This window comes from Myotis nattereri (assembly GCF_964212035.1).
Source record: "Myotis nattereri genome assembly, chromosome: Y".
In the NCBI taxonomy this organism is placed as follows: Eukaryota; Metazoa; Chordata; class Mammalia; order Chiroptera; family Vespertilionidae; genus Myotis; species Myotis nattereri.
Window position 1 is genome coordinate 41,054,944 of NC_138094.1, and position 16,741 is coordinate 41,071,684.

The 16,741-nt window shown below is 40.6% G+C and overlaps 1 protein-coding gene across 1 annotated transcript in view; it reads right to left on the reverse strand.

The window, feature by feature from the left end:
- Positions 1-16,741, reverse strand: part of LOC308512203 (ubiquitin carboxyl-terminal hydrolase 9X-like) — a 254,107-nt gene that overhangs the window by 5,891 nt on the left and 231,475 nt on the right. The window contains exons 38-41 of the mRNA XM_081082000.1: positions 16,037-16,166; positions 8,697-8,882; positions 7,834-8,054; positions 7,656-7,744 (exon numbers count right to left, since the gene is read on the reverse strand). Coding sequence (XP_080938126.1) covers positions 7,656-7,744; positions 7,834-8,054; positions 8,697-8,882; positions 16,037-16,166 — 626 coding nt within the window. The remainder of the gene's footprint in view (positions 1-7,655; positions 7,745-7,833; positions 8,055-8,696; positions 8,883-16,036; positions 16,167-16,741) is intronic.

Genomic DNA, 16,741 nt, shown 5'->3' on the forward strand with positions numbered 1-16,741 from the left:
CCCAGCAGGTCCAGGGATCCCCAAAGGTGTGGACAGAGTCGGCAAAGAAGGAATGACACGGAGACAGCGTTCAGTTGATCAGCAGCCTAGCCAGGATCGCTAGTCAGGTTTTAATGTGGTGTGCGCATCCGGGGAGGAGTCAGCTGTGCCCTCTGGGTCAGCTGGTATGGATAATACCGGGGAGGAGGAGAAGGAAGCACAGATGGAGGATGGTGTGACATAAGTTCGGACTAGATGGTCTGGAATGCACACAGGTGAGTCTGTGTTCTGTGGATATATGCAAGCATATCCTCTCCCCCAGGTTAAAAGTACATTAGGTCCCTTCCAGGCTCCTGTAAGTAAGTTTGTCCATTTGATGAGGGCTTTAAATTTAGTTAGATCAGGGTTCCAATGTCTGTACATTGGGGAATTTCCCTCAGAATTTACTCAGAGTCCTCAGACTTGGCTGAGAGAGTAGCTTCCATTTCTTGCTTTTCTGCCATCTGCTGAGCCTCAGTTGTTAACTTCTTCAGCTGACCCCATGTTGGTACCTCAGTCCCTTGCATAGCCTTCCTTTTCTTCTTTTTTCCACTTTTCTGTCATCGGGGCAAAAGTCTTTGGAATGATGGGACAAGGAGCTTCTCTGGGTCCATTGTAGTGATGCATGTAATGCATTTACTCAATCCAAAGCAGGCATTAAAAAGAAAAACCCCAAATGCTCTCTTGTATCCATTTTAAGAGTAGGATTGGTGCTTTCCGCTATTACCCGAGTCCTGATCTATCACCCGAGTCCTGATCTATCACCCGAGTCCTGATCTATCACCCCAGGGAGAGCTTACCAATCCTGCACTTTCCCAGGGTGGAAAGGCTGCAGTAGGGTTAAGGATAAGGCTCCTTGGGCCTACCTTCTCCCATGCCTTTACATTTACCTTTCCTTCCTCAGAAAAGCATGGACATACTTCTTGTGTAAAACATTCCGTCTGACTGGGAGTAACCTTAACTCCTCTGCTAGCAAGCATATGGGTTAAAAGATCAATACGGAGTGTTTTTTCTTCTAGACCAGCCATGGGCAAACTATGGTCCGCGGGCCGGATCCGGCCCATTTGATATGAAGAAAACTAAAAAAAAAAAAAAAGACCGTACCCTTTTATGTAATGATGTTTACTTTGAATTTATATTAGTTCACACAAACACTCCATCCATGCTTGTGTTCTGGCCCTCCGGTCCAGTTTAAGAACTCATTGTGGCCCTCGAGTCAAAAAGTTTGCCTGCCCCTGTTCTAGACTCAGTATGGCACATCTTCACAATCCAAGTTCTGTACTATCCACCTTCTTGCCCTACTTATCCTTTATAGGGGGGTCTGCAGTACCCTGGTGGAGTTCTATCCGTCCCGAGTGTGGGGGTTCTCAATGGGAGGGGCTTACCTAGGGGAATCCTGTTCCAGGGGTTCCCAAAGGTGTGGACGGAGTTGGCGAAGATTATCCACCCTCTTCCTATGGTGGAGTCCTACCCGTCCCGAGAGCGGGGCTTACCTAGGGGAATGGGGGGCTTACCTAAGTTAACAACTGAGGCTAAGGAAGGCTATGCAAGGGACTGAGGTACCAACATGGGGTCAGCTGAAGAAGTTAACAACTGAGGCTCAGCAGATGGCAGAAAAGCAAGAAGTGGAAGCTACTCTCTCAGCCAAGTCTGAGGACTCTGAGTAAATTCTGAGGGAAATTCCCCAATGTACAGACATTGGAACCCTGATCTAACTAAATTTAAAGCCCTCATCAAATGGACAAACTTACTTACAGGAGCCTGGAAGGGACCTAATGTACTTTTAACCTGGGGGAGAGGATATGCTTGCATATATCCACAGAACACAGACTCACCTGTGTGCATTCCAGACCATCTAGTCCGAACTTATGTCACACCATCCTCCATCTGTGCTTCCTTCTCCTCCTCCCCGGTATTATCCATACCAGCTGACCCAGAGGGCACAGCTGACTCCTCCCCGGATGCGCACACCACATTAAAACCTGACTAGCGATCCTGGCTAGGCTGCTGATCAACTGAACGCTGTCTCCGTGTCATTCCTTCTTTGCCGACTCTGTCCACACCTTTGGGGACCCCTGGACCTGCTGGGGTTGGACCCCAACAGATGGCGCCCGAACAGGGACCCTTAGAAATTGACAGGATTAAAATCAACTGGTATAAATACAGATGTAACAAGACAATAAACACAGAACCTGGCTGGAGAACCTGGCTGGAGAACCTAGCGAGACAACATGGCTACAGAACCTGGCTGGAGAACCTAGTGACAGAACTTGGCTGGAGATCCTGGACAGAACCTGGCTGGAGATCCTGGCTAGAACCTGGCTAGAGAACCTTGCTATGCTGATCAACTGAATGCTGCCTCCGTGTCATTCCTTCTTCGCTGACTCCATCCACACCTTTGGGGACCCCTGGACCTGCTGGGGTTGGACCCCAACAAGTCAACTTAAAAATTATTTATGAGACAAAAGGTGCCTGGACAGAAATATCTAGAAAAATTTCTTAACACAATTTGTTTTACTTAATAGAATATCATTATAGTCCAAATAAAAGGCAAGTTGTTATTTTTTTCAGTATACACATTCATAATGTAAGCCTTGTACAAAAAACAATTTCAATAATTTTTCAAAGTCTAATAATTTCAGACAAAAAATAACATGCATAAGTAATACTTATATTAAAGATAGTTTAATGTAAGTATAAAGTATATCCTATATATTTTAATATAAAGTATATATCCTATTTTTATTCAATTTTAAATAATAGTGATTTTTAAACATTTTGCCATATATCCATTAGTGTCAACTGCTATTGCATACTACTATCCTCCTATAAAATAAAACCCTAATATGCAAATAGACTGAATAGCAGAATGACTGGCTGCTACGAGGCAAGTTGACAATCAGGGGCCAAACACTTAATGCAGGAGCTGTCCCCTTTTGGTTAGTGCGCTCCCACAGGGCAAGCGCCACTCAGCCAGAAGCCAGGCTCACAGCTTGCAAGTGCAACACTGGTGGTGGGTGGTAAGGAGTGAGGGGTTCCAGACTATAAGAGGGATATCTGACTGCCAGCAGGTAGTCATCCCCTGAGGGGACCTGAACTGCAAGAGGGCACAGGCTGGGCTGAGAGATCCCTTGTCCCCCAGTGCACAAATTTCATGCACCTGGCATCTAGTAATCAATATTGTCTTTGCTGCCCTAACTGGTTTGGCTCAGTGGATGGAGCCTCTGCCTGAGGACTGAAAAGTCCCAGGTTCAATTCCGGCCAAGGGTACATGCCCAGGTTGCAGGCTCAATACCCAGTAGGGGGTATGCAGGAGGCAGTCAACCAATGATTCTCTCTCATCATTGATGTTTCTATCTCTCGCTCCCTCTCCCTTCTCTGAAATCAATAAAAATATATTTAAAAAAATACTGTCTTTGCTGTCTTGTTCTGTTGACTATAACAAATGCCTGACATACAAATGATTTGTGAATATCTATTAAATACTGTTTATTGGATAAATGTTAATTGTACAAAACATTTAAAGCTTAGGCTCATAATAACATTTTACTGATTTATTCACACAAGTCTAGTACTTTCTACATTATTCCAGTATTGATATATTTATTATTATTTGCTTGAGACAAGACTAGGGTGTAATTAATCAGTTTAAAGAATAATAAGAAAGTTACATAAGAAACATATGCTTAGAAGTTCTTAAAAAACAGACTCGATTAAAACAAACTCATTATAAAATATCCAGTTATTCCATTATACTGAAATTGGTTCTAAATAATAAATGACTATAAGTTTCATGGCAACTGATTTTGGGTAATGTAATTTTGACAGCATTAAATGACTTATTTGAAATATGTGATGGTGAATTAGATGACAATTTAAAAACATTAATTCAAGAAGTCTAACATTTTCAGTCCCTGTGAAATTTAAGATTGTAATGATTTATCTTAATTTAAGCATTGAATTTGACAAACTTATAAAAAGGCATATGTTTAGTCCTGGCCATGGTGGCTCAATTGATTTGAGAGTTTGTCTCGTACACCAATAGGTTGACAGTTTTATCTTCAGTCTGGGCAAATACCTAAGTTGTGGGTTCTATCCCTGGTTGGGGCATGTATGGGGAGACAACCTATTGATGCTTCTCTCTCTTTCTCTGTCAATTAAAACAAATCCTTGGGTGAGGACTAAAAATCCTAATATATAAAAACCCAGGGTCCTTAACAACCAAAGGCTGGACTGACGAGAAGTCAGTCCTGCAGTCAGGGCTGGGTTGCCGTGGCGACCCAGCACTGACTGCCCCATGCCGGCTCGGTGACCCAGCACTGACTGCCCAGGGAGCTGTGGATCAGGCCCAAAGAGAGGCCCAAAGAGAGAGGCAGGGTCCGATCTGCAGCCTCCATAGCAGCTGTTGATTAGCTGTTGCTTCTCTCTTTCTCTCCTAGCCAGCACTCTCGCCTCTGTTTGTCTTAGGGCCTCTGAGGGGGCTGCTGATCAGCCATGTCTCTCTGATCAGGCCCAGAGATAGGCCCAGAGATGCTGACTGGTATAGAAACCAACCAATCAGAACCAAATCTGGGTGAAGTGCCAGGAGCCAATGGCTGCCTAGGAAGCAGAGCTTTTGACGCTGACTAGCATAGAAACTGCAAAGGCAGAAACCTAAGGTGGGGGCTGAGGAAGGTTTTAAGGACAAGAGCTATTTGGTGTAAGGTGTAAGAAAGCAGTTCAATTTTTTCATGACTGGTTTGGCAGTATAGTGCATATGGCTGGCTATCCGTCCAGATATAGGGATTAGGTATTTTTGTCTGTCAAGAGCATTTCCTCTTGCTGAAAAAGGATTTTACCCCTATTTAAGAATCCTATCCTATATAATCTATCTACACTAATAAAAGGGTAATATACTAATTAGAACAGTTCGACCCGCCATCTTCCAGATGCCTAACATCCTTCTGGACAAAGCCATGGTGGTGGGGGCCGAGGCAGAGGCAGTTAGGGGTGATCAGGACAGCAGGAGGTTAGGGCAATCAGACAGGCAGGGGAGGGCAGTTGTGGGCAAGATCAGGCTGAAAGGGGAGGGCAGTTGGAGGCAACCAGGCCGAAAGGGGAGGGCAGTTGGGGGCGAGATCAGGCTGGTGTGGGACTGAACTGGCCATCGGACATCCACCAAAGGGTTCCCGATTGGAGAGGGTGCAGGCTGAGGGAACCCCCACGCCCGTGCACCAATTTCATGCATTGGGCCACTAGTATATATATTAAAATCCAAACATAAAACCCCCCTATATTTATTTTTAGATTTTTCTTTGGTTATTACAATGAACAATTTGTGACAATATTTCCTAAGACAAACCATAATAAAATAATTCCTGTGGGGAGAAAAGTGAGTTAACTGGAAGAGCTGGCAACTACTTCTGTATTATCATTTTTAGGTTGAGTTTACTACAAAGAACACAGAGAATTTCTGAGAGGAAATTTGAAGGCCTAAGCAACTAAAAGTTATAATTTTTAAAAAAATATATGTATTTTTAATTGATTTTTACAGAAAGGTAGGGAGAGAGATTAAGAGTTAGAAACATTGATGAGAAAGAAGCATCAATCAGCTGCCTCCTGCACAACCCCTACTGGGGATTAAGCCCACAAACAAGTACATGCCCTTGGCCGGAATTGAACCTGGGACCCTTCAGTCCACAGGCGACACTATTCACTGAGCCAAACCTGAGTTAGGGCAAAAGTTATCATTCTTGCCGAAACCAGTTTGGCTCAGTGGATAGAGCGTCAGCCTGCAGACTGAAGGGTCCCGGGTTCGATTCTGGTCAAGGGCATGTACCTGGGTTGCGGGCACATCCCCAGTAGGGGATGTGCAGGAGGCAGCTGATTGATGTTTCTCTCTCATTGATGTTTCTAACTCTATCTCTCTCCTTTCCTCTCTGTAAAAAAATCAATAAAATATATATATTTTTTAAAAAGTTATCATTCTTTTTTTTTTTAACATATTTTATTGATTTTTTACAGAGAGTAAGGGAGAAGGATAGAGTTAGAAACATCGATGAGAGAGTAACATCGATCAGCTACCTCCTGTACACCTGATACTGGGGATGTACTTGGAACCAAGGTATATGCCCTTGACCGGAATCAAACCTGGCACTCTTCAGTTCATAGGCTGAGGCTCTATCCACTGAGCCAATCCAGTTAGGGCAAAAGTTATCATTCTTGAGTCTTTATGTACTAATAAAAGCAGTTAACATTTTAGAGATTAGTTTTATTTTAGTAAAATATATTTTTACTGATTTCAGAGAGGAAGGAAGAGAAAGGAAGAGGAAGAGAGAGAAACATACATGATGAGAGAGAATCATGGATCAGCTGCCTCCTGCAAGTCTCCCACTGGGGATCGAGCACATATCCTGGGCCTGTGCCCTTGATCAGAATCGAACCTGGGACCTTTCAGTTTGCAGACTGATGCTCTATCCACTGAGCTAAACTGGCTAGGGCTAGGGATTAGTTTTAGATAACTAAATGTTATCTAGCATAACTAGTTAAAAAAACAAGTAAAGATAACCCTTGAACAATGCAGGGGCTAGATATACCCACCCCTGACTGAGCATTACAAAAATCCATGTATAACTTTTGTGCTCCCCAAAACTGTTGTAGTAAGTTTACTGGTAATATAAACAGTTGACAAACACTTATTTTGTGCATTATATGTAGTGTATACTATATTCTTACAAAAAAGGTAGAGAGAAGAAAATAAAAAAGAAATATATTTACAGTAATGTAGGTGTGTACTAAAAAATAAAAAATCCTTATATAAGTGGACCCATCCAGTTCAAACCCATGTTGTTCAAGGATCCATTGTATCTTAAACTGGTATTAATAAAACTGAGTACTTACCAAAAGCCTATGCTAGTTGTCTTAATAAAAAAGTAGAGTGAAAAATATTAAATGGGGAAAAATGAAGTAGTAAGTATAAAACTAGAGCTTTAAGAGAAAAAAATAAGCCTTAACCGGGTTGGCTGAGTGGATAGACAGTCGGCCTGCGGACTGAAAGATCCCAGGTTCGATTCCGAGCAAGGGCATGTACCTTGGTTGCGGGCACATCCCCAGTAGGAGGTGTGCAGGAGGCAGCTGATGGATATTTCTAACTCCCTATCCCTCTCCCTTCGTTTCTGTAAAAAATCAATGAAATAGCCCTGACTGGTTTGGCTCAGTGGATAGAGCGTTGGCCTATTGAATGAAGGGCCCCAGGTTCGATTTCAGTCAAGGGCATGTACCTAGGTTGCAGGCGCATTCCCAGTGGGGAGTGTGCAGGAGGCAGCTGATAGATGTTTCTCTCTATCCCTCTCCCTTCCTCTCTGTAAAAAAATCAATAAAATATATTTTAAAAAGAAAAAAGAAAAATCAACAAAATATATATTTTTAAAAAAGAAACACAGGAAACACAGTAGAAAAGAACTGACCTTTAAAAAAAGGGGGGAAATAAGAATAAAAATAAAATTGCGAGAGAAGGTGAGTCTTTTCTTTCATTTTGGTCATATGTTTTAAAGATAAACCATTTAACAGAGCTTCAAGAAGTAAATTGGCTACTGGCAATTTCATTTATTTCTAGAACATAGAAAAAGGTAATATTCTGATAGCAAATGTGTAGCTACCTGTGAGTCTGCCAGGAATCCTCAATCGATAAAATCTGCAAAAGTAGATCCAAGTATGGATGAAGTTCATAGGTGTATGAATACGCAACCTAAAATTAGGTAAAACTTGGTTAAATTTGTTACATAAAGGACTAATGAATCAAATTACAGATAATATAAATATCTATTTTCTGCTAACCTGGCGGAGTAGTTCACTGAGGACAGTAGATGAGAACTGAGGATTCTCCCAGCAGCAAAAACGAAGCAATTTGATGGTCTCCTCTGAGTTACTGCAGTCTTCAATAATTTTCTTCACATAACTTGTTCTCACAAATAAAATATCAGCCACATTCTGCTGAATTGGCATTATAGGCTGTGATAAATTAGGGTCACCAAATGGATTTGGAAGAGGAGGATTACCTATAAAAGATTTGTCATCAATGAAAAGTAAGTAGATTTCTTCATAAAATTATATTACTGAATTTTTACTTCAAAAGATATCAGAATATCTCCTAGCCATAAAACAATATTTTTTAAAATTATGAGATTCAGACACATAAGACTGATAAGATGGAAAAATAGAAATGCTGACAATGAAGACCAAAAAAAAACCCACCAAAAAGCAAAACCATAAATTTTTAAAATTATTAAACTAACCATCTCATAAATAAAGGATTTATCATAATAGGGAGGAATAAGCTTTAAAAGGTGTCATTTTAACTAAATGTTATAAAAACATAACACCAAAGCATGAACCTTCAGACTCATAATTTTATAAACCTTCAGAACTTTAATTAAGTAGTCTTAATTAAAGAATAGCATTGTTTTTAAACTACTGTGAAGAATAGAACATTCAGTGGCCATGGTAACTCAGTGGTTGAGTGTGGACCTATGTACCAGGAAGTCAAAGTTTAATTCCCAGTCGGGGCATATGCCCAGTGAGGGTTGCGCAGAGGCAGCCACTCCATGATTCTTTCTAATAATTAATGTTTCTGTTTCTCTCTCTCCATCTCCCTCCTCTCTGAAATCAATTAAAAAGAAAAAAAAGAACTTCAACTTTACCATTGATTGAAGACTGCATTCTTGATGAGACACTGCAACAGCGGATAAGCTGAGACACTACTGAATATAACTTCCCTAACTCAGCATACTGATATTTAATTGGAGGACCTGGCCCTTCATGTAAAGACACAAGCATAAAGGTAGCAGGTACACTCAATTTCAGAAGCTGTGTCTTTTCTGCCATACCTTTAAAAAAAAAAGGATAAAGAAAAATGTATAAGGAAAATAAACAAAACAATTGTGTTGCCTAATAAAAAATATTATCTAATGTGGCTATCTATAATATTTATGACTAAAGTTCATCCTGTTTGTTTTTACCACAGAAATGCAAGTAGAATGCAAATAGAATAGAAAATAATTCATTTAATGAATTCTAACTGTGAAGTAGTAATTGATTTTGGAATTCCAATTACACTAAACCCTAAGAAAAAGGCACACTGTGTAAGACATCTTAAAGAGACTACTGAAGCCTAGATAGCAACTCTCATCTGAATAAATTAAGAAGATAAAGATAGAAACTAAATTTCAAGAGAAATGAAGTCTTTTGTAAATGGCCAGTCTCTTTCCTCTCTGGTAAAACTATTTTTTTTTTGGGGGGGGGAACCCCAAATCCTACACTTGCTATTTCCATGTTTCTGATTTTGCTAGTCCTCACAAGCATTTAATTTGCTGTAATATTTTTTGTTTGAAGCTAAAAATAGAGTTCTTAAAATTATATACTCCCTCATTCTTGACACTCTTTGAATTCCCTCTCCCCTTATTATTGCACTAGAGACCCAATGCATGAATTCAAGCAAGAGTAGGCCTTCCTTCGTCCAGCTGCCAGCACAGACTTCCCTCTGGCACCCGGGACCTCAGCTTCGCTCACAGCCCTGGCTTTGTCCGAAAGGATGTCCAGTCTAATTAGCATATTACACTTTTATTATTATACTTACTTCTGGATGATGGAGGCTGGTTGGTAGGGGAAGGACTGCGGTAGGTTGGCTGGTTGGAAAGGGACCAGGGGAGGGCTCCAGGGCTTGTCTGATCCATTTTGAACAGTCCCAATCGGCCAGACCCCAGCAGCAAGCTAACCTACCTGTCGGAGGGTCTGCTTCTTGGAGGTCAGTGTACATCATAGCAACTGATCGACTGGTCAACTGAATGGTTGGACACTTAGCATTTTAGGCTTTTATATATATAGAATATGTTATGGACCAAGAGTGAGTAATATATGAATAAGCACTATCTAAAATAAAAACTACAGTCCTGACATAGTTGGTTGGAAGTGTCATCCCATATTTCAGTGAGAGGCTGATTCAATTCTCAGGTTGTATGTTTGGTCACTGGGATGGGCGCATCCAGAAGACAACTAATCCATGTTTCTCTACCACATTAATATTTCTCTCTCTTAATTCCATAAAACATATCCTCAGCTGAGGATTAAAAATAAATAAAATAAATAAAATTAAAATGACAAAACAGGATTTTGGTAGTGATTAAAATTTAATAGTTTCAGTACTGGCTGGAAGGCACAGTTGGTGGGCCTTAGTACTTGCACAGAAAGATGGCTGGTTTGATTCCTGGTAAGAGAACATACCCAGGTTTCAGGGTCTATCCTCAGTGGGTCATATACGGGAGGCAGCGAATAGATGTTTCTCCCTCTGCCTTCCCCTCTCTCTCAAATCTATATATATAAAACCCTAATATATAAATAGACCGAACAGTGGAACCACTTAATAATTGGTTGCTATGACATGCACTGACTACCAGGGGACACACTTGGAACATGGTGGGCACTGGCAGCAGAACGCGGAATATGGTGGGTGTTGGCCACAGCGTGATGATGAAGCAGGTGAGGGGGCACCAGACCAAGGCGGGATGCCGGGTGCTATCATAGGGGCGAGCCTCTGGTGGTTACTGAAAATATTTTGCTCCTGCGTGCTACGGTCCCACCAGGCGCTCGCACCTGCTTCCAGCACCCAGTGCTGGTTCCAACTGCTCAGTGCTGTCAGCGGTTGCTAGCAGCAGATGCTGGCCCCCGATTGCCCCTCAGGGCTTCTCCACCTTCCCCTGCTCCAGAGGGGCAATTGGCGCTGACATCCACCTCTCACATCTACTCCTAGCACTAGCCCAAATTGCTCTGTGCTGTCAACAGTTGCAAGTAGGGCTGGCGGCGTTAGTGGGTGGGAGCGGCGGGCTGCCAGCAGGCAGGGGACCAGGGGCTGCAGTGGGAGGATTGGGCAGGGACATGGAAAATGGGTTGAGACCAGCCTCTCTGCCCACTGCAGCCTCACAGCCTGAATTCGTGCACTGGCCTCTAGTCAATAATAATAATACCCCAACAAACATTTAAATTTGGGAATTTTACAGTAAAAATTGGAATTAGAAAATGATTTCATTTATGCTTGTTTGTGTGCTTCCTACAAGTGTCTCAGAATCTCAGAGACAGGCAAAGAAACTACAGAGAAAAATAAGAGACAGGGAAGTAGAATTTTCTTTTAATTAAATAAATGATAGTGATTAATAGCTGATTAATACAGATAACACTTTAAAAGGAATGCATTTAGTATAAAAACATAATTTCAAATAAAAAGTATTTGTGATTTAAAAAATGTCATTCAAGCTCAGCCAGAGGGATCAGTGGTTGAACACTGACCTATGAAAACAGTCTAACTCAGTCTAAATCAATTCCTCATAAAAATGAAACCAATATATATTAATATTTCAAAACTTTTAACTAGATTACATATCAAAAAAATAATTCTGAGAGTTTGATTCATTAACCTCTGAATCACTGATATTCAATTTTTTGGCAACTGTAATAAACAATGATTTAAAAGAACACTGAAAATATAAGAAAACTTCTGATGTAGCCTAGCTGGTGTGGCTCAATGGTTGAACATCAAGCTATGAACCAGGAGGTCACAGTTTAATTCCCATGCAGTGGTTCTCAACCTGTGGGTTGTGAACAATGAAAATACATCCTGCATATCAGATATTTACATTACAATTCATAACAGTAGCAAAATTACAGTTATGAAGTAGCAACGAAAATAATTTTATGGTTAGGGGTCACCACAACATGAGGAACTGTATTAAAGGGTCATGGCATTAGGAAGGTTGAGAACCACTGCAAGGGCTCATGCCTTAACTCAGTGGTCAGCAAACGGCGGCTCGCGAGCCACATGCAGCTCTTTGGCCCCTTGAGTGTGGCTCTTCCACAAAATACCACGTGTGGGCACACACAGTGCGATTGAAACTTCATGGCCCATGCGCAGAAGTCAGTTTTTGGCCTAGGAAAGTCTATTTTGAAGAAGTGGTGTTAGAAGAAGTGGAGGGTGTTGGTCGGTCGGTCGGGCGAAGGGAGAGGGCGACGGGGGACACGGCCCGGGCGGGCCACGGGATACGCAGCGCAGGGGAGGCGCACGCGACTCATGCACGAGTTGAGTGAGCCCGTCAGTCAACAAGCAAATGCAAAATCATTATTAGTAACATTTGTTAAATTCTGATGGATTTCAGTGGAATATATTGCTGAAACCTTTTGCTCAGGCGATGGTAACAAACAATTCTGACACTTGTAGGCACTGGCTCTCAGCCCTGGCTGCACATTTCATCAAGGAACTACCAAAAATCCCAGTGCCCAGGCCCTACTCACAGGAGTTTCGATTCAATTTGTAGGGGATGAAGTCCAGACACCTGTTGTGCTTTTTAAAAGCTCCTCAGCTGGTTTGCATGAGCAGCCAGGACTGAGGCCACTGCTCTAAGTAGCATGGTTAAACAAAGAAAGGGACTTGGATAAACCTGAGACAGAGTTGAGTGTATCTCCTAAAAAGGCAACTGCGGCTGTGAAAGTCCTTTGTACCCTGCTTTTGTAAGGTTATAATCCCTCCTTGGGAGAGGTATGACACACAAATCGCAGTTATTTATTGAGAGCAAACTACTGAGTCACTTGGATAAAAATGTGAGAGTTTAAGACTCCCTAGCATGGCTTCACTAAGAATAGATCATGTCATAGAAATTGAAACAAGTTCTTGAAAGGAATGGCTAAAGATATTGACAAAGGCTGAGCAGAGGACACACTTTTTGTGAGTTCCCTCATAGAGCATGAGATTGTGACAGGTAAAAACATACTTGCTGATTGTCATGAAATAAAAAAAGGCCTTGGTGAGAAGGTGGTGGGGGTTAATGGTGGATCCAAAAATGTTATTTCATGGTAGATGTTACGTCTTATCTAAATCAGCTTAATTGTAAACTACAGAGGAAAGGAAACACAATTTTTTCGATGTTAGAACTTATTTCATTTGAAAACAAACTCTTTTTGCTCAAAATTTTGAAAGAGAAACTTTGATTCACTTTCCAAGCCTGTTGAAACATCGCCAAAAAAATAGTTGTTATATTGACATTTGCTATTTCAAAACAACCCTTTTAAATATGAGGGAAGCTTTTCTCAACAGGTTTCAAGAATTCAGAAACAGCAAAGCGACGTTATAGCCTTTGTTAAAAAACCTCTCAATGCTACTGTAACAGAATTGTATTTTTCTCCCTTTAATATTGACATTGGCAACTTTGAAATGCAATTGCAGGATTTAAAAAAGAATCGTGGAGCTCGAAATTTGAACGTCTTTGTGCTGATACAGAAATATTGGAGAAAAACAAATGTGAACTTAGTTCATAGCACAAGTGGTCTGCTTTGAAAGACCTGGAGAAGGAAGATATGTTAATTTTTAACACCTGGAAAAGTATTCCTGACTCATAGAATCAACTGAAAAAACTAGAGTTTGCTGTTCTTTCCTTATTCAGGTCTACATATTTATGTGAACAATCATTTTCAAGCATGAACCTTATCAAGATTAAATTGAAAAGTCGTCTTATTAATGAGAACCTGGAATCGTGCCTAAAATTAAAAACAACAACATACAAACCTGACTTACCCAAACTTTCCAAGCAGATGCAAGGCCCTTGTTCACATTAGTGTTTGTCAGTCATTGTCATGATTTAATTTTACGAATATTGTAAATTGTAAGGAATTTAATTTTATCAATAAATAATATCATTATTAAGTATGATATCAAGTTTTATTCAACGTACCTATAGTTTAACTAAGACTTAAAACTTTAAGTAAAGTTTATTAAGTTAATTTTACGGAATGTTGTGGAGGGAAAGAAGATGTAGTGTTGAGGATTGAGAAAGGAATGTTGAGATGGTTTGGACATATAGAGAGGATGAATAAAAGGAGACAGACGAAACAAGTACAACAAGACGAGTGTGGATGGGAGAGTTGGAAGGGGTTGACCTCAGCGAACGTCTCTCAATCAGACTGAGGATGTTCTTAGCAAAGGCCAGCTTAGGAGTACCTAATTAAGTTAATAACAATGTACCTATCTATATAGTTTAAGTTTAAAAAATTTGGCTCTCAAAAGAAATTTCAATCATACTGTTGATATTTGGCTCTGTTGACTAATGAGTTTGTGACCACTGCCCTAACTGAAGGCTTGATCCCAGTAGGGGGCGTGCAGGAGCAGCCAATCAATGATTTTCTCTCACCAATTGGTGCTTCTATCTCTTTCTGCTTTCCTCTCTAAAATTAATAAAAATATGGTTTTTTTTTAAAAGAAAACTTCTGATGTATATTCTTGATTATCAATGCATTTATTCAGTAAGTAGTGACTGGGTGATACTGTGCAAAGCTCTGGTCATAAAAATTTTGCAGTCCGGTTGGGGAACAAGACAAAAAACTTATAAATTATCAACACACAATGAAGCAAAATAAAATAACACAGCATGATTTTCTTAGGTAAGAATCTGGAACCGCTGAGTAGAAAAAATAGGTGCAAGCTACCCTAAAAACAGTATCTTAAAAATGATAGTTATTTGTGAATATTTTATGTATATTATCACTCCTGTAAATTTATTTTATTGTAACAAAAACATTTTGGATAGGCCAACTTCTTTAGGAAGTGATTCTTAAACCTGATATGTACAACCATCTTGAGAAAATACATTTTTCTTTTCTTAGTCCTCAGAATTCTAATTCTGACTAGGGCATATAACCTGAAAATCAGGTTCTTAAAATGAGAATTAAGACATAAAAAAATGAGTTAGTTTCTGACCTTAAATAATTATATTATCAGAGATACGTGTATTATCTTAAAGTAGCAGGTGAAAATTACTATTAAAAAGTTATATAGTCTGCCCTAGCTGGTTTTGCTCAATGGATAGAGCGTCGGTCAGCAGACTGAAGGGTCCCAGTTTCGATTCTGGTCAAGGGCACATGCCTGGGTTGCGGGCTCAATCCCCAGTAGGGGCGTGCAGGAGGCAGCCAATCAATGATTCTCATCATTGATATTTCTATCTCTCTCCCTCTCCCTTTCACTCTAAAATCAATAAAAATATATTTTTAAAAAATATATTTTTAAAAAAGCTATATAGAAAGCCTAACCCTTGCCTGTGAGGTACAGTGGTTAGAGCATCAACCCTAACACTGAATGATTGTAGGTTCAATTCCCAGTCAAGGGAATATACCTCAATTGTGGGTTTGCTCCTTACCCCGAGTTGAGGTGCATGCCAGAGGCTCTCTCATATCAATGTTTCTCTTACATCAATGATTCTCTCTCTTGTTTTCCTCTGTCTCTCTCTTCCTCCCTCCCACCCTTTCCACTCTCTCTCAAAAACCAATGGAAAAAATATCCTCAGGTGAGGATTAAGAGCAACAAAACACAAAACAAAAGTTATACAGAAAATCTGTAATGGCATTTTTAAAAAAGTGATCACACCTTTTTTAAAAAAGAATAGTTGATTGATTTTTAGAGAAAGAGGAAGGGAGAGGGAGAGACAGACAGAAACATCAGTGATGAGAAGAAATTATTGATCAGTTGCCTCCTGCACACCGCCTACCAAGGATTGAGCACCCTACCTGGGAATGTGCCTATGGGGGAATCAAACCGGCAACTTCTGGGTACACTGCAAAATGTCCAACTGAGCCTCACTGGCTAGGACTGAAATGGCTTTGAATAATATGAATATGGAATATTGCTTCTATTAGAAAAGATAAAATGTCATCACTGCATTAAAATGCTTTCATGACAAAGAGGGGTGGATCAATGGGTGAGCCTTGACCCAGGAACCAAGAAATCATGGTGTGATTCCCAAAGTACATGCCTGAGTTGCAGGCTTGATCCCAAGTAGGGGGCATGCAGGAGGCAGTGAAATAGATGATTCTCCCTCTCACTGATGTTTCTTTCTCTCTCTCCTTCTCCCTCTCCCTTCTCTCTCTTTAAAATCAATAAAAACACAATAAAAAATAAAGTGCTTTTGTCATTTAATACATAAATATGAAACAATACACAAAAAGTTCTTACCTAAATTTGCATACATTACAAACAAGTTGAAATACTGTTGTAAATGACGGCCATGCTCTGCAACTTCCCTTCTCAGGAGATTTAATACTGCTCTTAATAAGTGATCACTCAAGTTTAAGTTATCACATGCCTGTAAAGGATAAGACATTTTATCAGCAATGAGATGCAAAGTAGTATACTTCAATTTGCATAAAAAAGGATATCATATATGTGGCTCCATTAGTCACAAATATCAGCAAGTGACTTATCCTATATAATAGATAATATGCAAATTGACCCTCATGTCCTCATAAGATGGCTGCCTACAACCAGGCCAGCAGGGAGGTTAGTGAGGGATGACCAAACGACTGAACAGCAGGCTGTGTGTGGTGACCAGGCTGGTGGGGGGGCCGTGAGGGGCGACCAGCCTGGCAGAGGGGGCAGTTGGGGGTGACCAGGCCAGCAATCGGTCATTCCCTGAGGGGTCCTGGATTGGAGAGGGTGCAGGCTAGGCTGAGGGGTACCCCCCCCCCCCGATCCCATGCATGAATTTCATGCACCAGACCTCTAGTTAAATATAATTGCGTTTGAAGAGAGGGAATGAAGAGCTGAAATAGATTTAATTACAAACACTTTATGTTGTTATTTTAAAAAAAGGTTTTTATTGATTTTAGATAGAGAGGAAGGGAGAGGGTGATAGAAACATTGATAAGAGAAAAACATCAT